The 23,063-nt window shown below is 49.8% G+C and overlaps 1 protein-coding gene across 5 annotated transcripts; it reads left to right on the plus strand.

Moving 5' to 3' along the window:
- Nucleotides 1-465: 465 nt before the first annotated feature.
- Mtg2 (mitochondrial ribosome associated GTPase 2) lies at nucleotides 466-14,971 on the plus strand. Of its 5 annotated transcripts, none has more exons than XM_052184506.1 (10): nucleotides 466-518; nucleotides 1,622-1,718; nucleotides 3,176-3,289; nucleotides 7,740-7,877; nucleotides 8,350-8,557; nucleotides 11,175-11,322; nucleotides 12,409-12,524; nucleotides 13,119-13,337; nucleotides 13,517-13,655; nucleotides 14,453-14,971. In XM_052184506.1, the coding sequence occupies exons 5-10, from the start codon at nucleotides 8,354-8,356 to the stop codon at nucleotides 14,845-14,847; spliced, it is 1,221 nt and encodes a 406-aa protein (XP_052040466.1). In that variant the 5' UTR covers nucleotides 466-518; nucleotides 1,622-1,718; nucleotides 3,176-3,289; nucleotides 7,740-7,877; nucleotides 8,350-8,353; the 3' UTR covers nucleotides 14,848-14,971. The 5 variants fall into 5 exon arrangements, with proteins under 5 accessions (XP_052040466.1, XP_052040470.1, XP_052040468.1 ...); XM_052184508.1 differs by lacking the exon at nucleotides 466-518 and adding an exon at nucleotides 526-544; XM_052184510.1 differs by lacking the exon at nucleotides 1,622-1,718 and having other exon boundaries at nucleotides 479-518.
- The last annotated feature ends 8,092 nt before the right edge of the window (nucleotides 14,972-23,063 follow it).

Consider the following 23,063-nt stretch of genomic DNA (forward strand, 5'->3'; position numbering starts at 1 on the left):
ATTCGATATATTTTTTATTTACATTTCAAATGATTTCCCCTTTCCTAGCCCCCCCCCTCCCAAAAAGTCCCGTAAGCCCCCTTCTCTCCCCCTGTCCTCCCACCCACCCCTTCCCACTTCCCCGTTCTGGTTTTGCTGAATACTGCTTCATTGAGTCGAAGAACAATTTTAAAACACCCTATCATTTTCACTTTTTTGTTTGGTTGGTTAGACGGAGGTTCATTTCCCTCTGCCTCTGTTTCCCGAGACCGGAATTTAAAGCGTGCGATCCTGCACCTGGCTTTTTCCTGGTTTTGTGAGATAGGATCACTGTGTGTCTCAGGCTGGCTTGGAATTCACTGCGACCCTTCTGCTCAGCTCCCTCAGTGCCCAGGTTGTGAACTTTGGTTTCGGAGCAGAAGGGACCGCCGGCTCAGGGGCGGCGCCGCGCCTTCCGGTTTGCAGGTGCACTGCGCATGCGTGGCTAGAGCCCGCCCCGGAACCAGTCGCGCGGGCGGAGGTGGGAGCTCCCGGAGCCGGTGGGTGCGGGCGACGTTGCGAGGGTGTGCGTCCTCCGGCGGCAGGTGGCGGGCGGGATGGCTGGGCGGGATCTCTGTGTGCCGTGGCTCTGATGAGGAGAGCCCGTTCGGCCTAAGCGCCAGAAAGTTGGTTTCTGAAAGCCTCGTTCTTGCCTAGCTTGAGCGTGATGGCGCACGCTTCCCAGCTGAGACAAGTGGATTTCTGGGAGTTCGAGGCCCGCCTAGGCCACATAGTGAGACCATGAACAGAAAACGATGGCAGAAACTTCCCCTTGCCCAGCTTTTTTGGAAAGCCTTTATGGATGTGCTACTAGGGTAGAGGCTCGCTTGCTAAGATGCAGCCTCTATGGGCTGTGTCGTCTATGGGCAGTTGAGTTCCCCCAAGTCCCCGCCTCTGCGGCTCTGTAGAGGCATTCTTTTAAAAACGAGGTAAAGAAGCATCCTTTACCACCAAGGATTGGTAGAGATGCGCCTGGGGTGAGAGCAAATGGCTTTGGTCGTACTCGGGAGCCTAAAGGACCAGGCACGGAACTGTTTTGGAGCTGTCGGAGGTTTCCCTGCCTGCATGTGAACCAGTCTGGGGACCTTGAGTGCTGGGTCGGGGTATGGGGGCAGCTATCCCTCCAGTCTGTCCGTCCCACAAGGCCCATAAGGCAGGCACCCAGACAGCAGCGCTGTTGAACGCGTGCTTTATTTTGTTTGTGAAACAGACTCTCCCTGGCTGGCTTCCAGAGTGCATTTGACACCACACACAGCAGGAACACCTTTTTTTTCTTTCCTGTGAATGACATGCAATTAAGTAAAAACCATGTAATGTGAATTGTCAGGTGACAAAATGATACTCCAGTCTCTAAATATTTTCCGCATGAAGAACGAAGTAGATCACAAACATATGTAATGAAGTGTAACAGTATGTAGCAGAAACAGTAATACTCCCCCCTCCCCCGTGGGGGATTTAATATCCTGTAGCAAAATGAAAATGGAATGCTTAGAATTAAGTTAGTTAACTGTAAAATACTATGAACCAATTGTGCTTAGCCTATAAAAGAATAACACTGAAGAAATGAAAACATTTTTTTTCCTCTCTCTTTTTTTAATGACAGGTTGGTTTTCACCTATCTGGCTCCCTGGCTGGTCTTGAACTTTCTATGTAGTAGAGGATGACCTTGACTTTCTGATCTTCCCACCTCTGCCTCCTGAGTAAGTGGTGGCATGCCTGGTTTATGTGGTTCTAGGGGTCAACGCCAGGGCTCTGTGCATGCTCGGTGGGCAAGCATTCTACCAGTGCTACACCCCTCTCCCACAATGCTTTCCTCTTTCTCAGTGACGACACTGTAGCACATGTCTCTAGTGCCAGCTACTTAGTCAGTTCAGTCCATACACTGTGAAGCCAGCACAGAAGGTTCCTGGACATACCTCTGTGGACAGTAGCCGGAACTCAGCATCCTGTATAGCAGCAGTGACCCTCTCACACTGTAGCACTGTGAAATTCCCCATGCATGAAAGCCTTGCTGTACAGCCTTAAAGTATCTTGACTCTCGGCTCCAGGCCCTGACTCTCTTCACTGGCCCAACAAAGGCACTGTTAGATGGAAAGTGAGCATGGTGTCCTAGGCTCCCTCTGGGCAGTGTGCTGTGGGAAGACCCTACCCACTAGGACTTTCTGTGATGGGAATATCCTGATCTGTATTTCCTGGTATAGCCCTGTGTGGCCTATAGCTGAAGAACTAGATACTTAGGCTTTATTTACTCTTGTGAGTGTGCATTCCCATGGATGTGAGTGTGCAGATGCATACACGTGCATATGTGCAGGTAAGAGGACATTAGATATCCTCTAGAACTCTCTCTCGTTCCCTTGAGGCCAGGTTTCTCCCTGAGTCCGGATCTTGCCATCTCGGTCTCCATGTAGTGTGTGTGGGTTGAGTGTGGAGTCCCATCTCAAGCCCCCCTGCTTACACAGTAAGCATTCTTGCCCTCATCTCCCCAGCTGGATTTTAATTCATTTTAATTTTACCAGTCCCAGGTGGCTATAGACACTGGATGGGACAGTGCAGAGATGGCGTTAGGAAAGCAATGAGAGCCGGGCGGTGGTGGCGCACGCCTGTAATCCCAGTACTCTGGGAGGTAGAGGTAGGCAGATTTCTGAGTTCAAGGCCAGCTTGGTCTACAGAGTGAGTTCCAGGACAGCCAGGGCTACACGGAGAAACCTTTTCTCAAAAAAAAAAAAAAAAAGAAAGAAAGAAAGAAAGAAAGAAAGAAAGAAAAGAAAGCAATGAGGAAGAACAGCAACAGGAAAGAAGTTTTGTTCACTCCCTGGCAGGGAGCCACCCCGCTCAGTGAGTGGACACACAAACTGAAAGTGGGGTAAGGAGCAGGCTGTGGCATCGTACACCTTTGGTCTCCACACTTAGAGGCAGAGGCAAACAGTTCTCTATGAACCAGGCCTGCCAAGGCTATATGGTGGTACCTCGTTGTCCCAAAACCAACCTGCCACCCCCACAAGAAGGGAAAAGAAAAAAAACAGGAAGCACAGAAAAAAAGAAACATGTCAAAGCAGGCCTGATTCAAGACTCCAGGTGGCTTTGCAGCTGTTCCTAACCTTTCAGTTTGGCTCCACCAGTGCCAAACCAACTGATGGTGACAGCCTGTGCCTTATAGGTCTAGCTGCCGGTGTGCCAGCTGGTGCCCAGAGCAGAGCCAGAAAGAGTGCTTTTCCTTGACCCACCGCATTCCTACGACACTCTTCCCTTCATGCAGTAGCTCAAGTCCTTGGTGAGTAGTTATGTTCCTGATCTTTGCTTCAGTGTCTTCCATTGTCAAATGGGAATGATATAAAAGAATGTGTTTTGTGGAACCTTTGTGTGGACAGAAGGGTTAATCCCTGGAACTCACTTTAGCAGGAACAATTCTGCAAATAGCTCACTAGGGCTGGAGCACTTGCTACTGGTTGCTTGGTTTGGTTTGACTGGTTGGCTGGGGTTTTTTGTTGTTTTTAGGTTTACTTATTTTATATATGTGAGTACACTGTCTCTGTCTTTAAAAACACCAGAAGAGGATGTCAGATCCCATTATAGGTTTTGAGCCACCATGTGGTTGCTAAGAATTGAATTCAGGACCTCTGAAAGAGCACTCGGTGCTCTTAACCACTGAGCCATCTCTCCAGCCCTGGTTGATTGGTTTTTGAGGCAAGGCCTCATGTAACTCAGCCTGGCCTCACACCATGTAACTGAAGCTGGTCTTGAACTTGCTGAGGTTAAATATGCATGCCAGCAGGCCCAGCTGCCTTGTGTGTTTAAAGTCTCCAGTGGTGGCGCATGCCTGTAATCCCAGCACTTGGGAGGCAGAGGCAGGTGGATTTCTGAGTTGAAGTCCAGCCTGGTCTACAGAGTGAGTTCCAGTACAGCCAGGACTACACAGAGAAAGCCTGTCTCGAAAAAACAAAAACAAAAACAAAAAGATAACATTTCCCTCTGTAGCCCAGAGCCTAGAAATCAGAACAGCTTAGAGTGACCTCAGAGTCAAGGGGACCCTGCTCCCCTGGGCTCCACTGTAAGGATTACAGACATGAGCTCCCATATCTGGTTCATGTTTATTATTATTTTATTACAAAGTGATCCAGAGAAGTGACTTGGTGGTTAGAAACACTTGTTACTCTTACAGAGGACCCAGGTTCAGTTCCCCAACCACACAAAGGTTCGCAGCAATCCATAACTCCAGTTCCAGGGGATCTGATGCCCTCTTCTGACTTCCATGGGCACTGGATGTTCACATGGTGAACATATACACATGTGGGCAAAACACTTATAAAATAAATGAGGAAAATGTATTTTTATGTTCAAGTGCTTTTCGTATGTGGCACTGGATAAAGAAGATTATGTTCTTTTTTTCTTTTGTTTGCTGTTGCTGATGTTGTTTTGTTTTGTTTAGTTTTTTTGAGACAGGGTTTCTCTATGTAACCCTGGCTGTCATGGAACTTACTCTGTAGACCAGCCTGGTCTCAAACTTATATTCATCTGCCTCTGTCTCCTCAGTGCTGAGACTGAAGGTATGCACCACCATACCTGGCAAAAGGGCTGCTTTCTTAACTTTGATTTCTAGTTGATTACTGCTGGTATAAATGTGGTAGTTTAGATATGCTTGGTCCAGGAAGTAGCACTATTAGGAGGTATAATCTTGTTGGAGGAAGTGTGTCACTCTCGGGGTCAGCCTTCAAGGTGTTCAAGGTGTAGAACTCAGCTCCTCCTGCAGCATGCCTGCCTGGAAGCTGCCACTATCCCACCTTGATGATAACGGACTGAACCTCAGAACCTGTAAGCCAGCCCCAATTAAATGTTGTCCTTTTAAGAGTTGTCTTGGTCATGGTGTCTGTTCACAGCAATATTAACCCTAAGACAATAATACATGATACTATAAATGATTTTCCTGGGGTTTTCTATGCATTCAGTCTTCTCTACCTTCTCCTCTTCCTAAGATTCTTAGAAACTGTATGTCTGTCTGTCTGCCTGTGGGTGTGCGCGCAAAGAGCAGATTTCTGCAGAGCTCAGTACAAGGTGTTAGAGTTCCTACAAATAGTTAAGCTGCCTGGTGTGAGTTCTGGGAAGTGAATTGGGTTCGTCTGCAAGAGCTGTCCTCGGAATCACTGGGCCATCTACTTACTGCCTTAGCATCTGAAAGCACATGACTTACAGAGTGAGCGTGGGCACCCATGTCTTGTCTACATCTCGAGGAACCACTCATGCCTTCCCTTTATAGTGTGGCATCAGCCCCCGCCTGGCCACTTGTCCTGTGCCAGGTGGCATTCCTTTCCCTTCCTGCTTGCTGAGGCATTGGTTTCCCTACCGGATGTCAAGAAGGTCCCAGCCATGTGCCCTAGCATGCCGGCCAGGACCCACCTGCAGAGGTGGCCTTGTGCTCTCTCAGCAGACCCTGCTAGGCTAGCCTGGAACCCTCAGAGCAGTGCTGTTCTGAGGGGTACCAGCCTCTAACCTTGCTTTGTGTGAAAGCTAGGCTGTGGTCTGGGGCTACACCAAACTCATAAAACAGATTGGATAGTAATCTAACGTATGTAAGTTTGGGGTTATTTTGATAGCATTTACCAGGAACTTAACCACCAAGGCTGAAATTTGGGAATATTTTTTTCTAGAAAATGTGATTTCTTCAGGTGATGTAGGGCTGTTTGTTCTTGTATTTGTTTGAATCTCTAAGGATATACGCATGTGGTTGGCAGGTTTTAGACAGAGCACTTGAGAGGCAGAAGCAGGCAGATTGAGGTTGAGCCCAGTCCACAGAGTAAGCTCTAGAACAGATGGGACTACCCAGAAATCCCTGTCTCGGGAAACAATGAAAGAAGGAAGGAAGGAAGGAAGGAAGGAAGGAAGGAAGGAAGGAAGGAAGGAAAGAAGGAAGGAAGGAAGGAAAGAAGGAAAGAAGGAAAGAAAAGGAGGGAGGGAAGAGAAGGGAAAGGAAAGGAAAGCTATGTCCATTTGACATGTGAGTGAGTCTCAGAGTACCATATGTGAAGTGTGTAGGAATTCCTTTGCCATGTCTCTGTAAATCTAGTCACTCCAAAGCAATCTTCCTTAAAAAGATTACTTTCATAGTTAGGGCTGGGGTTGTAGCTCTGTGGTGGGGCATTTTATTATTTATTTATGTATATGAGTACTTCATCTGCGTGTACACCTGCATGCATCAGATTACATGTGGTGGCTGGGACTTGAACTCAGGACCTCTGGAGGAGCAGCCAGTACTCTTAAGCATGAGCCATCTATCTCTCCAGGCACTGGGAGAAATTAAAACAAACAAGCTTTCAGAGGGCTCAGTGGTTAAAAGTGTGGCTGTTCTTACAAAAGACGAGGGTTCTATTCCCAGAACCCACTTGGAAGCTCACAACTGTCTGTAACTCCAGTTCCAAGGGATCTGATATCCACTTCTATATCCACAGACACTAGGTAGACAAGTACACACATGCATGTATTGCACATTCACATAGGCAGAATACCCATATTCATAAAATAAAGTAATAAAGTATTCAAAATTGAAAAAGAAAAAGAACTTAGGGCTAGCAGGAAGAGGTGCCCTGAATGTCTGTGTGTCTTAGGGCTTCTCTCACTGTGAAGAGACACCATGCTCACAGCAACTCTTATAAAGGAAAGCATTTTTTTTTAAAGATTTATTTATTTCATTTATACGAGTACACTGTGACTGTGTTCAGACACACCAGAAGAGGGCATCAGATCCCATTACAGATGGTTGTGAGCCACCATGTGGTTGCTGGGAATTGAACTCAGGAAGAGCAAGCATCTAGTGCTCTTAACCACTGAGCCATCTCTCCAGTCCAAAGGAAAGCATTTAACTGGGACTATTCATCGACCATTACCATCCTGTGGGAAGCATGGTGGCATTCAGACAGACAGTGCTGGAGAGGCAGCTTAAAGTCAGCAAGCAGCAGAAAGTGAGAGTAAGCACACTGGGCCAGGCTTGGGCTTCTGAAACCTCAAAGCTCACCCAGCCCCAGGGACACACTTCCTCCAACACAGCCACACCTCCTAAATAGAAGCCTGTGGCCTGTTTTCATTCAAACCACCACAGTGTGTGAACATCTGGGACATCATTGTCACACATGATCTTGATGTGGTCCCCATGGTTCCTGGAGGTGAGGCTCTCTGCAGGGCTGTGCTCAAGAAGGACATGGCGGGGGCCACTGAGCACAGAAAGGTACCGAGACCCATGGCACAAACCGGAAGGACCCAAAACTCGGAGTTGGACTTCTGCTGGCCGCACTGGGAGCAATCGGAGACTAAGAATGAGTGCTGCCAAGAGCTTGCACACTGACCGAGGAAGACGTGTGCATAGGATAATAAAGTGGTGCTGTGTGGAGGAGCAGGATCTAGGCTGCCTCGCTAGACCCCTGTGGAGTGGGAAGGCAGCAGAGAGGCCTTGTCCAGGAGTGTCCTTCCCTGTGGAGCGGAGTGTGGCCCAGCCTACTGTGTGCTGAGCAGCTCAGCTCTCCCCTGGCCTCAGGGTTTCGTGGGTGTACCATCATGGAAGCATCCCTTTACATCCTAGCTGGTTTTTCTGCTGCAGGGTGTGGTAGGTGTTCAAGCTTCAATGCTGTCTGGCCTCTGTGGAGGCAGGTCCCCACCCTGCAGCTGCAGGAGGGCACGTCACCTCATTAGAGCACAAGCCACTGAGGCTCAGAGGCCCCATCACTCTCATCTCTCAGGAAATTAGAAGGATGGGAGCTGCGTGAGGAACAGAGGGCCGAGACCACACAGACACTGCTCATTGTGTTCCCAGCAGGACAGACGCCACAGTGCACCGTGTGGGCTGGCCTGGCCTTGCCCAGCCTTTCCACTTTCAGGTGAGAAGACTGAGGCAGCAGTTGCAAAGGTGACCTGTGTCTGGGTGTGTGGGTGCCGTTATTCAGTGTTCTCCTGTGCCAGTCTAATGGTTTTCAGCTACCCAAGAGCACACTCTTCAGTAACAATTTAGCAAATGGCTGCTTTTACTTTGGAGAAATTCTGACTTGAGGTTTAGATTTGCTTTTAATAATCTCATCAAGCAGGTACCTCATATTCTCCTGGGAGATTCTCTCACCATTGCAAAGATTTAATTATCTAGAGCTGTGTGCCCAGACCCTGGCTCAAGTGCACATGAGCTGTCAGACGGGGAAGCCCCACGCACCGTGGGCGCCAACAGATCACTTCCTCCATTCACTTGTTTTCTCTGACATCATCTGGATTCTGCCATGGGCTAGACTCTGCTCTAGCTCTAGTCTGAAGTTCATATACAACCCCAAGGGCCTCACTGGATCCTTCTGACTTTCTTGTTAGGGCCATGGTACCTACCAGACTTGTCTCAGCAAGGACTCGCACCGTGTTTGAGGGTGTTTTGAAATGGGCTCCATCCACATGGGCCATCCTCAGGCCCAGCCAACTCCTTCCTCTGCAAGCGCCATGCAGAGTGCTCTCTGTGGGCATTGTAGACCACGCTAAGCATCGGGAGCCTTCTGGGAAGAAGCTTCTGTCAGAGAAGAAACTGGTAAGTCACAGCCTAGGGAGGATGCCTTTGAGTCTGCCCTGCACCCACCCCAGCGCCAGTGTGTGTGTGTGTGTGTGTGTGTGTGACCACATGTGCCTGTGTGTGTACTCATGGAAGGTCAGGGTAAAGGGTAGGTCCCTTGGAGTTACAGACACCTAAAGTAGGTACTGTGTTCCTGGGATTGCAGCGAGGATTCCTAACTGCCCGCTGTCTCTCTAGCACTAGCCTTTGCATTCTGTATCCCACCCATGGCTTGCCATGATGCACTACTGAGGGCAGCATGGAGATCTTGAATGGACTGTGTGCCAGAAGCTTGCCAGCCACAACAAAGGCCAGGTGGGGCTAAGGCCTGGTTCGATTGATTGATTTGGAGTATTGGGGTTGGAACCCAGGGCTTTTGCCTGAGTGTTGCCGTGCTCCAAGAGCTGAGCCACAGCCTTAGAACCTTGTTACCGTCTGGAGACAGAGACTCAGGTCATCCGGGTGCCTCTAACTCCCTGTGGAGCTGAAGATGATCTTAATTCCTGATCCTTCTGTCTCCACGTCCCTAGTGGAAGGATTATAGATGTACACCACCTTGCTCAGCTCTCCTAAAAATATTTTTATGTACATTTACTTATTTGCATTTAAGTGTTTTTGAATATTCAAGTTCTGTTTTGACCCTGGGAACTGGGTACATCTTTAGTTTTAAATTCTTTCAGGCTTGTAATGAACAAGGTGTCAGCTTAGTCATTTGTTTAAGGCATGCAGGTGCCTGTGTGCATGCGCATGTGAAGGCATCCTCAGGAGCACTATCTGCTTCCTTTAATGGAGTCTCTCATTGGCTACCATAGCAGCTCTTTGTATGGGTTCTGAGGACCAAACCCTTGGGCTGTAGGAAGAAGTTTTTCTTCTGTTTGCAAGAACCTTTCATGATCGTCTTGCTTTGCTTTGCTTTGTTTTTCGAGACAGGGTTTCACTGTGTGATAGCCTGGGCTCTCCTGGAGCTCACTCTAGACAAGGCTGTCCGGTAACTCACAGAAATCCTCCTGCCTCTGCCTCCAGAATGCTGGGAATGAAAGTGTGTGCTGCCACTGGCCACCACCACAGGCTATCCTTTGATGATCTTTGACTAAAGAACTTACACATGAGGACTTTCCTCATTTTCACCTTGGTGGAAGAGCTTCAGTTGAGCAGCTGAGAGAAAGCTGTGTTTCTTAGGGAGAGGAGCGTTGGCAGCCAGGCCGAGGGATGCAGCATGGAGGCATCCTCAGGCTGTCCCCTCCTGGCAGTCCATGCTTGTGTGGAATCCTTCCTCTTGCCTTCCAATCTTGCTTTTTCCTGTTGGGTGGATTCTGGTTTCGTTGTTAGTTCAGCACAAATTTGCATTCTTTTTGAAGTAGCAGCTTGCAGTTTTCCTCGGGGTGTGGCCACAGAATCCTAGGACATTTGTTTTGGGGACTTCTTTGTTTATTTTTGTGGTATGAGGCATCAAATCTAGGGCCGTACACGTGATGACTTGATGCTGTACTGCTGAGTGTTACCCCGGGCTGGACACCTGGGTTTTTTTGTTTGTTTGTTTGTTTTGTTTGTTTTTTCTTAAAAACAGTTAATTCCTGGGGACTGAAGGGATGCCTTAGTGGTTAAGAGCACTCATTATTCTGGCAGAGGGCTTGGCTGTGGTTCCCAGCACCCTCAGAATAGCTCACAACTACCTGTAATTCCAGTTCTAGGAGATCTCGCGCAAGTTTTGCACACATATGGGACATATGCATATACTCGGGCACATACATGTATACACATAAAGTAAATATTTTAAAAATCCAACGCTACAGATGGAGGAGGGAACTACAGCTGGAGGATGAGCTGAGTGTATGAGTGTTTTGTCGCATGTATTTAGATGGGCCACACGCCACATACCTTGTGCCCACAAAGGTCAGAAGAGGATTTCAGATGTCCTGGGATTAGAGTTACAGATGTTTGTGAGCCGTATGGCACTGAGTATAGAACCCAGGTCCTCTGCAACAATAGCAAGAGCTCTTAACTGCTGAACCATCTTTCCAGCCCAGTTGGTTAATTTTTTTTTTCTTTCACTGTGTTCTGCATTAAGGGCTGAGAAGGGTGATGCCTGCCTCCCTGCATTTTACATATAAGCCCTCCGGTGGCACCATGGAAAGTAGACTCTGCACAGATAAAGCTTGGGCATTCCCCGAGGACCCCACCCTCTCCCACTGGCAGCTATAGCTTTCTGCTAGTAAAGACAGAGCTGCTGTTTTAGCAATACAGTTCTGTTTGAAAGAAGCTAGAAGGACACTTTGTTCAGGGAACATTTCCTAAACAAGCTGTGCTCTCTGGAATTGCTGAATTCCCTTTTGAAGTGTGCACGCCATACCAGCCTCCCGCTGTGTCTGCAGTGGTTCACACCAGCCCCCAGGTGCTGGTGACCTGTAAGAGCTGGGTCTTACCTGTGATTTTTGGAGAGCTCTGTAATCACATTAGCATGGTTAGCCTCTAATGTTGCTAGAGAGGCATGGATCAAGTGGATGGTAATGTATGTGAATGCTTTGCTTGCATGCATGTTTGCCTCCTGGGTGTTGCAGGGGTGCTAACATCCTCTGATGCCTTTCACTCTCTGTAGAAAAGGCATTTCGTGGATCACCGGAGAGTGCTGGTCCGTGGAGGAAGTGGGGGCTCTGGCATGAGCTGCTTCCACAGTGAGCCCCGCAAGGAGTTCGGAGGCCCTGACGGTGGGGATGGAGGAAACGGTGGACACATCATCCTAAGAGGCATGTCCCCTGGGAGCAGCTGGGGAGGGGCAGCCCACACGCAGGGGTGAGGCCCTGCTGTCTCATCTTGTCAGGCGTTTGCACTCAAACTTGGTGTGTACACAGCATTTTTATAAATTGTGTGTGTGTGTGTGTATGTGTGTGTGTGTGTGTGTGTGTATGTGCTCAGCACCAGTGTACCAAGGCAAGAGACTTTGGAGGTCATTTCTATTTTTCAGTCTCAGAAACACAGGTTGTTTCCCTTCAGGAATCTCATGACAGCCCATGTCACAGGGTCAGAAAGTGCAGCAGAGGCCTGGGCTGTACTGAGCACATGCTTGGCATGAATATTGAATGATCTGGGTGCAAGCATCTTCACAGCATAGAGAAGTTAGCTGGTTATTTTATGTGTACGGGTGCTAGGCCTGAGTGTTTGTCTGTGTATGTACCACGTGTATGCCCGCAGAGGCCATCAATCCCCTGGAACCAGAATGGCAGACAGTTGTGAGCTGCCATTACATGCTGGGCATCAACTTCTGCATGAGCAGCCATGCTCCTAACCAGCAGCCTGTCTCCTCAGCTCCCTAGGTGATTCATTTGGATTTTAACTGATGATAGTTATATTCACCTCATGTGGTGATGCCTTCCTGATGCAAGTTTGAGCAAAATTCAGGCCACCATTCTACATAGTGAAAGCCTGGAGAGAGAGAGAGAGAGAGAGAGAGAGAGAGAGAGAGAGAGAGAGAGAGAGAGAGAGAGAGAGAGAGAGAGAGAGAGAGAGAGAGAGAGAGAGAGAAGCACCCGTGGCGGGAGTGGTGGTGGTAGAGGTGCATGCCTTTAATCCCAGCTCTTAGGAGAGGCAGGCAGGCAGAGGCAAGTGGATCTCTGTGAGTTCGAGGACAGCCAGGGCTAAACAGAGAAACTCTGTCTCAGGAAGAAAAAAAAGGTCATATTCTATTTCGGTTAGGATAATGAAGAGTGTGGGCGGCCAGCCGTACACCCAAGCCAGGGGAGGGAAGGGGGGGGTGACAGATGTAAGGCCACTGTTCTCTGCTGCATTGGCTGAGTCTTAACACAACGGAACATGAGATTTTGCTCTCACTCTAGTTGACCAGCAAGTCAAGTCCTTGTCCTCAGTCTTGTCCCAGTATCAGGGTTTCAATGGAGAAGATGGTGGCAGTAAAAACTGCTCTGGACGATGTGGTGCTACCCTCTACATCCAGGTAAGCTGAGGAGCTGGAACGGGCACCATCCCCTTGGGTCCTAATCACCAAGTCCATGGGTGACTAAAGCACCCAGCTGGGCACAGAAGCAGACAGTGGTGTGTTTTAGGAGTCACATCCCCACACAAACACCTTTGCACTGGTGTGGTACCATGTTCCTTCTGATCCAAGAGAGTCTGAAGGAATGACCTTGAAGAGGAAGCCAAGAACACACCTTCCCAGGTCTAGACAGGGGCAGCATGCCCACCCAGAGCTCCACACTCCCATGCTGGTTCCCCGTCGCTCAGTTGGTTCAGGTAGAAACATTTCAGAAAAGCCCCATACGGAAATGGGTCTCTGGTGTTCTGAGAGGGCCTCACTGTGGGACCCAGGCTGTCCTTGAACTTGTAATCCCCCCTGCCTCAGCTGCCTGAGTGCTGGAAGGCAAGTCCTACTATGACACAGTATGGGGTCTGACTAGCCCCATAAAATCTCTTCAGGGCAGAGATTTGTTTGTTCTGGTAGCTGAAGAGAATGGTTATCAGTGCCCTCCTCTTCCTGGACAGTTATAGAACAGAACTTGATGATTGTGATGGTGGTGGTCATGCTTTTCAGGTCCCTATGGGTACCTTGGTGAAAGAAGGAGACGAGATCGTGGCTGACCTATCTAACCTGGGAGATGAGTACATGGCTGCTCTCGGGGGTGCAGGAGGAAAAGGCAATCGTTTCTTCCTGGCCAATGACAACCGTGCCCCTGTAACTTGCACCCCAGGACAACCCGGTCAGGAGCGGGTCCTTCACTTGGAACTCAAGACAATGGCTCACGCTGGGATGGTATGCCCACCCCTGACCATGCCACACCCTGGGGTAGCGGGTCCCTGAGGATACTGCTACCCAGGAGAAAATGCTGGCTTTCATTCACTCCCCCTGCCCAGTGATCTGCCGGTGCCAGCTGTTGGTGGCATTGACAGTGTCCTCTGTGAGATCACAGGACACTTTTACTGTGTTCCCAGGTTGGCTTCCCGAATGCTGGGAAATCCTCTCTTCTTCGAGCCATCTCAAATGCGAAGCCCGCTGTCGCCTCCTACCCGTTCACCACCTTGAACCCTCACGTGGGGATCGTTCACTATGAAGGCCACCAGCAGGTAGCAGGTAGAGCCTCTAACCCCTGCCAGAGGATGGGTTTAAATGGCCTAGTGATTCAGGAGAGCAATTATGTAACCCCTGAGTTTAGCTTCCCACTTAAAAAATGAGACATTGTTTTCCCTGATTGAAACAATTTTAATGAGTCTGTTCTCTGTCAAAGTCAACCCCTCCCCTCCCAGCCAAGAAATCTGATCCCTTCTGTTGGGAATTGTACTCTGGAGTTGGGAGCTTGAGGAGAGGACTGCCTCTTGCCTTCCTCAGTCTCTCCTGTGGAACTGGGCGGGATCAGTCATGCAGACAGCATGTGGTTTAAAAAGCCTTTCCTGTACCATTTTAAGAGGAAAACTTTTTTCCAGAAGATAATGTACCCATTAAAAATAGCAAGCCTGCTGGTAAGGTTATTTGTACAGCACTTTATATCTGCAAAGTGCACGATAGTGATTTGTATCCATAATCAAATTATCCATAGAATGCAGGGAGCCATCTCCCTTTTTTGAACCGTGTTTGAAGCCTGGGAGACAGGAATGTGTTAAATCTTCCTCATTAGATTAATCCACCAGGCCTGTCACCCAAATATTTCAGAGCATGTTGCAGACCTGAGAGCTGAGGTGCCTCCGTGTCGCTTGGCCTGCTGAGTCACCTGGGGGCGGATGAGTGGCTTTGATTCCCAGTGTTCCTTGAAAGTTGTAGAGCATGAGATCTGGGCCAGAAAGGGTCTCCCTGAGGGGAGTGTCCTGACCCCAAGGTTGAGACTGGCACTGGGAGGCCGAGGAGCCTGACCTGACCTAACTCTAACCTTACAGTGGCCGACATCCCAGGCCTCATCCGAGGCGCTCACCTGAACAAGGGCCTCGGCTTCAGCTTCCTCAGGCACATCGAGCGTTGTCGCTTCTTCCTGTTTGTGGTCGATCTTTCCTTGCCTGAGCCATGGACTCAGGTTGATGATTTAAAATACGAACTAGAGAAGTATGAAGAAGGCCTGTCGGAGAGGTCCCACGTGATTGTTGCAAATAAGGTCGATCTCCCACAGGCCAGAGCCCACCTGCCTCAGCTCCAGGCCCGCCTCGGACAGGAGGTCATAGCCCTGTCGGCGCTGACTGGGGAGAACCTGGAGCAGCTGCTTCTACACCTGAAGGAACTGCATGACGCCCACATAGAGGCCGAACTGGAGCAGGGCCGCCAGCCTCTCAGGTGGTAGTGGGCACAGGATTGTGCCCCGGGGCCAGCATGGAACGGGTGGGCCATCAGTCACAGGAAGCAAAAGCAACCTTTTTGTAAACCGCAGGCCACTTTGAACTCCTGAGACTGAGTACTTGAAAATATATGAATGTGTCAGTGTCTTTGTTTTCCCAATTTGGGGCACCCTCCTAAAGTGCCCCCTGCTCTCTGGCCCACAGCGATGGAGTATTCTGTGCCACCTGGTACCTGAATTGCTCCCTATGCTTGGTGTGCCTGTCACCTTTGCTGACTGGTTTGCTGGAGTTGACTCATTTGTGCTAATTAACACCTCATTAGTAGGAGGACAGTGCTGCTGGCTGCAGGTAGCAAAAGCTGCTGCCAAGCAGCCTGGGCCAGTGCAGCTAAGCAGCAGAGCCATGGCTGGGCTTCTTGGACACGGCGGGATTTGTGGCCCTCGGTTCCTTGTGTGACTGGGTCTGCCCACAGTCCTGCAGAGCAGCAGGGCCCCACACACAGCTGTCTGCTGTGCCAGCCTGTCAGGGAAGCAGGGTGCAGTGGCCATACTTTGTTCTCCAGAGCCAGCTGCCTAAGAACAGTGAGGGCTAGCTCCTTCCCTGTTGTTCCCAGAACGCTGAGCTCTGTGGGGGCCGAACACCAAGGCAGCCTTGAGCTTCACGACTGAATGCACCCAATATCCGACCAGGCACGCAGCCTCTGACTGTGCCTCCAGGATGCGCCAGCCGGTTGTCAACCAAAGAGATGAGAACCTTAAATGCTGGTGGTGTTTCTGATACGTGGGCTGGGCTCAGCAGGATGTATGGAAGAATGGCCAGAGACCTGTCCCTGAAGGCAAGGACTGCCACCACTCTGCCCTGCCTTGCCCTGCCCTACCCTGGCCAAAGACTCAGCTCACCACAACTTACCTGAACCTGTGATTCAGTACCAGCCATTTTTGCCAGGTGGGACCACTTGTTTCTCCAGACACTGCCCTATGGAAGGTGAGGTGATCCCAGGTGGTACAGCTGGGGACCATGTGTCCCAGAATATTCCCCAAGGGAGTTGATGCCTTGGGGAGACCCTTGCCCTAGAGTGAAGCTAGCCATGCTCTGGCACAGGTGCAGGGCCCTCTGTGTTGGGCGGGGCTGACACAGCAATCCTGCCCTCAGCTTTCAGAAGCAATTCCGTTTTGATCTGCAGCTGGAACACGGGGTCCTTTTCCGGGAAGCTTTATTCTAATGTCTTATAATTTCAAAGGTCCTGGCGTTCTGGAGGCCAGGGCGGGTCTCGTGTCTGTGGCTTTTCTCTTTCAGGCCACGGCAAAGGGTTTTGTAGTCAGGCCAGACCTGAGAGCATTAATTATCCACCACTGGCTTTCATCTTTGTGGCCCGCCGGCTGTGCTCTAGAGACCTGGGGGTGGGCTGGCTCCCCAGAGCTGCCGTATGTCCTGGGAACCACCAACAGTCCTTGGCTGGGACTCGATCACGCAGGCAGCTGAGGTCCAGCTTTGCCGACAGTGTCATCATTCCTGGGACCACCCCAGGAGGGGTGTTTCCAAAGCTGGCCTCCCTCCCAGCTGGTGTTTTTGGAGAGAAGAAAAATTGACTTGGTCCCACCACAAAGCCAAACAGCCATGTCCTTGGTTCAGGGATGAGTGTTTGCTCTCATTTAAGGTCCAGTTATTGCTGCCCGCTCATGGTGCACACATGTATAGGAAACACCCACACACAAAGTAAGAGGCAGAGGGAGCTGCCCTGAGTTCAATTCCCATCACCCACATGGCAACTGACAGCAGTCGTAATTCCAGTTTCAGGGGATCCGATGCCCTCTTCTGGCCTCCAAGGATACTGTATGCTGCATATAGTGCACGATCCTAGACGTGCAGGCAAAATAACCATCCACATAAAATTAAAAGAAAACAAAAACAAACCTGTGCTATTACAGGCCCGCATGTGGCATGGTGCCAAAGTGCCCACTTATCGTGTGCAAGGCTCTGGGGTCCATCCCCAGCTCCCTCCCCAGCACTGCAGCACATTGTGGTAATGAGGAGTGGCACACACTGGTAGTATTTGGAAGGTGAAGGCCAGCAGATCCGAAGTTCAAAGGTCACCATCCTCAGTTACAGATATAGTATGAAGCCAACCCGAATTACATGAGGGTCTATTTCAAATTTTGAAAAACAAAAGAGCAATAGCATACCATCACATGTGTAAGGCTCTGGGTTGTGCAACTGTCACAGATACCAGCTTTGACCACAGTTCCATTCCCAGAATGGAATTCTGCAATGTCAGGCCCCACCCCTTCCCTGGTTGCTTACACCCAACCTTGTAAACACCACCACCATGTAAGTACACCACCATCTGTACCTACATCCTCCATACTCCACACAAGTTAGAGGAGCCAGTGATGGCCAGTTAGCTATGCAGCACCCTTTTGTGGAGAGTGGGGTTGAGACAGTTTCTCTGTGTAGCCCCGACTGTCCTGGGATTCACTCTGTAGACCAGGTTGGCCTCCATCTGCTTGAGTGCTGGGACTGAAGGCGTGAGCCCAGACACCAGCTGTGCAAGAATAGCTTAATAGGAGATCACTGTGCCATTTCTGAGATAGCTACTGCCGCCTTACGTCACAGAAGGGCCACAGGTAGCATGGGACTGAGACTGCCTCCAGGGCAGGGTTGGGATCATAAGCCGTTCCCCAGCAACCTCAGTGCGTCTGAGCCCAGCAAGGCTCCTAGCTACATGCACACGGATGTGGGATGAATGAGGGTGAGCTGTCCCAGGTTCCTGTTCACTTGAAAGACAGTAGCAGCCCTGCCCCGCCCTGAGCTGGACGCCATGCTTCTCTACTGGCCATTTCCAAAGAGCTATGTGGGCTTCTGATGACCATTTGGGATATTGCCGGCCTTTCCCCACAGTAGCCCATAGTCTGGACGGAGAGCGTTGGAGGAGCTGCTGTGCTGTGGCAAGCTAAGCTGTCTTGGAGCACACATCTGCCCTCTGTTGTTCCCCAATCACTTGTTTCTGGATTCTTCCCATCTCCCAACATCTGTCCCCACTGACTGGTGACATTTCCCAGACAGCACAGCAAGCCTGCTTCCCTCTGTTCTGGGTGCTCTCTCCTGGCACATTTGCCTGTGGGGTCTAGCCTGCCCTTGCTGGGGCTCCACAATCTGTCTGCTGGTGACAGTCATCTACCAGTGATTGTGTATGGGCATCTGCTGCAACCTAGCTACTGCCAGGCCTTTCTGGAAGCAGGTCTGAGGATGGAGCGCAAGATTTGGGGTGCAGAGTTCCCTGAAGCTTCCCAGCTCTTGGCCCAGTCCCCACTCAGGCCTGGCACTGCTGATCCAGAGCTGTATTTGCACGAGCTTGCTCCAGGAGCCGAGCCTCAGCTTTTGCGGGACTTCTGGAACACATAAGGGGCCTTGCTGTCAGCTTATCCTCCCTGCTGCTACCATGCTCCTCTTCCACTGGCCCTTCTCTGCACAGAGAGAGTCCCCCACCCCATTTCTTTCCCATTTTGTTTTGTTTTGTTGTTTGGGGTTTTTTTTTTGTTTTTGTTTGTTTGTTTTTTTATTGAAGAAGCTGCTTGTCTTGTGCCCCAGGCAAACTAAGGGCTGGGTGCTTCAGGCTCCTCAACCATTAGAGTCTCACAGGTTCCCCACCCCCACCCCCATGGTGATGCTAGTCGGGAGACCACAGCTGGACAGCGGGTGGCCTGGAACTCTGGCTGCTGGCTCTGTAAGTCTAGCTTGGCTCCCACTTTCTTGTCTGGGTGCCTGCATCTGCCCTGACAACAAGGAGATACCGACTGGGTCTTGAAGAGCTCCCACTCTGCTCTCTGGGTACCACAGTGCCGAGCACATAGCCCATCCTGGGTCTCCTCTGATGGAGAAGCCCAGCAGAGGCAGAGACCCAGGAAGTAGTATGGAGCAGAGACAAACTGACTACACATAAAATGAGACCAGAAATCTGGGGTTCAGGTGGCACAGGACCTGCTCCCTCTTAAGACTCTGGAAAGGGCCCTAACGGAGTTGGTTCCAGCAGACCTTGGCTTATGCCTGCATTTCTCTAATCTCTGCTTCTGTCTTCCTGGGCCATCTACCCATCTCTCTCCTCCCCACTTTGTGGACAAGGTCTTATTGTATAGCATAGGCTAGCCCCAAATTCATAATCCTGCCTCAGCCTCCCAAGTACTGGTATTCTAGGTGTGGGGACCACATCTGATGTTCTCTTTTTAAGGACACTCTCTCATTGTACTTAGGGCCCAGGCTAAATCCAGATGTCCTCAAAATCCTAACTGAACATTGGAACTTGAGGAGCAGCCCAGGTGGTGAAGGACAGACAGCAGGAGAGATCCCCAGAGCCTACATGAGTGGAAAACAACTTAGAGTCTCGTGTTTGCCTAGCATTAGGCACCTGTGAGGAAAGGAACACGTTCTCAAGAGCCAGGCATAGCAGAAGCATGCCTGCAGCCCCAGCAATTAGGAGGCTGAGACAAGAAGATTAATCCTGGACTTCATGTCGACTCCTGTCCAGAAACAAAACATGCTCCTGAAGTAGACAGGAACAGCTTCCCAGCATGAGTGCACTTGACACCACTGTGAGCAAATGGGGTTTTGTGTTGACACCGCACTACACAGGTTAGCCAAGCAGAGCATGCATGGCCTGCACCTGCATGGAACGGGCTGAGTGTTAAACAAGGAAGCAGATTGATGTCAGTCTCCTAGCTTGGCCCTGCAGCTGTGACCATTTGTCCGAGGCTCTACTAGGATCCAGGTAAAGGGTGCATGGGCCTCTACACGTGTCACTGTGGCATGTGGATCTGGAAAAACCTCAAACGGAACAGTTCAGTGAGGAGCGCTGGAGGAGGGCCCAGCTGCAGGGCTCACCCGGTCCTCAGTTCTGCTTAGAGCTGTTTGCTAAGAGGATGAGACTAGGAGGGAGCCAAATGGTAAAAGCTGCTTGCAAACTGCCTTCCCAGGCATCTAATGGCATCCTCTACGAAGACGCCTGCCCGCAAGTTGGCACTCCTGTGTGAGGAACCTCATTTGAGCAAGCCATGGGGACCATAGAAGAGTGGTTGGAGTTTACAGTGAATTGAGGGGTGTCTAGGTTATGGAACTGTAGAAAACCTGTGGACTCCCCCCATCACTGTTGTGTCTTTTATGATTGGAAGCACTGGGAACATTCAAAGTTACACTTTGTCCCTGCCTTCCTTTCCTGGCTACTATAAATGAGTGTCCCCCCCCCCCCCGCCCTTGGCTGCCAAGGATAAGCTGAGAGTCTGCACACTAAACCCCTGGAACTGAGGCTGCTCTGTTCTTCATCTCTTGGTTAGCTTTGGCCAGATGTTCTCTCATATTGACACAATGTAACTAGTACCAAAAAAAAAAAAAAAAAAAAACCAAAGCCAAAACAAAACAACAACAAAAAAACAGAGAAGTGAGGTCATTACCTACACTAAACCTGAAACTGTTTTTAGGAAGAATTTACAAGTGTGGAGATGTGTGCTAGAGAAGACCTAGATGCTGTAAGATGAGCTTGTCTTGTTTCGTTTTGTTATGGGGCTTTATATCACAACAATGATCCTGCTTTCACCTCTTCCTCCCTCCTGTTGCCCTTAGATGAGCCACTGGGTTAGTAATATCAGTTCGTTTATCTGAGACAAGGTCTGGCTATGTAGCCCTAGATGACTTGGATCTCACTATGGAGATAAAGCAGGCTTCAGACTTACGGAGATTCTCCTGCTCTGTCTCATGAATGTGGAACATAGTTGTGCAGCAATGTGCTCAGCCCTGTGACTTCGCCTCCCACTAGAACTTCTGGTGAGAGTTCATGGTGAGTGGGGAGGAAGGGGGTAGTTGGGGGTTGGGGGCAGAGAATGATGGTAGGAAATGGGCAGAAAGACTGTATTGATGGGCTGGAGAAATGGCTCAGCAGTTAAAAGCACTGACTGCTCTTCCAGGTCCTGAGTTCAAATTCCAGCAACCACATGGTGGCTCACAACCATCTGTAATGAGATCAGATGCCCTCTTCTGGTGTGTCTGAAGACAGCAACAGTGTACTTACATATAATAAATAAATCTTAAAAAAAAAAAAAAAGACTGTACTGATGATGTTGATGTTTCTGGGAGAGATGAAGACACAGGGTCTTCATTCATATATGTTCTTCCTGTGCCCGGAGACTTTGTGTGAGGGTGAATTTAAAAATAAAGGGCTAGTTAATCAAGTCTCAACCCTAAAAGCAGCTCAGCCTTGGGGTTGTGGCATAAATATTGCTGGCTGCATATAGCCATGTTTTACATTGAGAGTTTAGGGCTAGCTGAGTTGACCTCAGCATTTGGAAGGCTGAGGCAGAAGGGTTGTCATGGGTTTGAGATAATCCTGAGCTACAAAGGGAAGCCCTGTCTAAGAAAGAAGAAAAACTTAAGACAACAAACTTTCCTCAAGAAAGGCAATAGGAGAAGCTGCAAAGGTGAAACCCAAACTACTGCAGTAACCCCAGGATTTTAGAGATGCCAGAAATAATATGGACTGTCTGTCTGCTGAGGAAAGTCACTGGTGATGAGTTGAACCAGCCCAAGAGAGAGGCCATGTGGGCTGTAAACAGAGCCCAAGTGGAACTGCCCAAGTCCGTTGTAGCTCATGCGAAGGTACCAGTGCCCCAGATGCCAGTGAAGCACAGGGATTTAATGTTTTTTAATGCTTGAGCTTCTGGGTTTAGGTCTTTTTGTGGGGGAGGGGTCCAGACAGGGTTTCTGTATATAGCCCTGGCTGTCCTGGAACTCACTCTGTAGACGAGGCTGGCCTGGAACTCAGAAATCCACCTGCCTCTCTGCCTCCCAAGTGCTGGGATTAAAGGTGTGTACCACCACTGCCCGGCTGGGTTTAGGTCTTATTTTTATCCTCTCTTTGATTCCTTTCTTTCTTTGTTTCTTTCTTTTTTTCTTTCTTTGTTTCTTTCTTTGTTTCTTTCTTTCTTTCTTTCTTTCTTTCTTTCTTTCTTTCTTTCTTTCTTTCTTTCTTTCTTTCTTTCTTTCTTTCTTTCTTTCTTTCTTTCTTTCTTCTTCTTCTTCTTCTTCTTCTTCTTCTTCTTCTTCTTCTTCTTCTTCTTCTTCTTCTTCTTCTTCTTCTTCTTCTTTTTGAGACAGATAGCAGAGACTGTCCTGAAACTCAGGCTAGCCTCAAATCTGCCTTCTGCCTTAGATTTCCAAGTGCTAGGATTATAGGCATAAGCCACACCTAGCTCCCATTCTTCATGTTGTTTTGTTCTGTGACAGAGTCTCGAGTGTAGTCAAAGATGACTCTGAAGTTCTGCACCTCTGGCCTCTACCTCCCACATGGTGACTCAGAGGCCATCCCAAAGCAGGATGATGTGTCCTGTGGAGAGGAATGTGGCTCCTGAGCAGAGCCTGTCAGACTGGCTCAAGAGGGATACAAGAAGATGGTCCTGAACGCTAAACAAATTGAGAAGTCACCACAGAAGGAGACAGCTGCAGCTCAGCCTTTTGCCAGCTGTGGGACATTTTGCTGCCTAACCCCAGCTTCAGCATTTGTAAAGTGAGAATTCGAGAAGCTGCTGTGTTTGAGAACTAGAATGTAAGAAAAGGGATCAGAGTAGGGTCTGGGGGCACAGTGCAACTCCCCACAGCTGTCCTTGGTGTCATTATGGCCTAAGCACGGTCCTCAGGCTGGTACTGTGGTGACCCTTCCCAGGCAGGCACAGGGAGTGGTCTACTCAATCCCCTGTCTCTTCCTTAGCCTCTGTGCAGCCAAAGCCTCCCCGGGGGTCCCCACCTCAGTGTGGTCATCCATGTGCCCTAAGACCTGGATTTCAGAATTGAGATGTCCCTCTGTTCTCACTGGGCCTTAGGGGGGAGGAAAGGGCTCTTTGGTTCTGAGGTTGAAGGACCTGCTTGCCCCACTGTGTAGGGACAGAGAAAAGCAGCAGGAAGGTGGCCCCTCCAAGTACCAGCTGTGGACCTTCCCCTGGCCAGTACCCACCCCCTGAAGCCTGCTTTCCTACCGGGAGGTGAGACCCAGGCACTTAATGCCAGGTTAGCACAGCACTATTCACAGGCAGCAGGTGCAGGCACTGCCAACAGTGGAGCAATTGTGGTAATGACAAGAGGCCTACAGCGGCCCAAGTGCCACTTTCTGCTGGCGGGTGGGGGTGGGGAAAGAGCCCTGCCACTCACATTTAAATGATGCTGGCACCTGGCCGCCCCAGCCCAG

This window comes from Apodemus sylvaticus, chromosome 5 (genome assembly GCF_947179515.1).
Source record: "Apodemus sylvaticus chromosome 5, mApoSyl1.1, whole genome shotgun sequence".
Taxonomy (NCBI): domain Eukaryota; kingdom Metazoa; phylum Chordata; class Mammalia; order Rodentia; family Muridae; genus Apodemus; species Apodemus sylvaticus.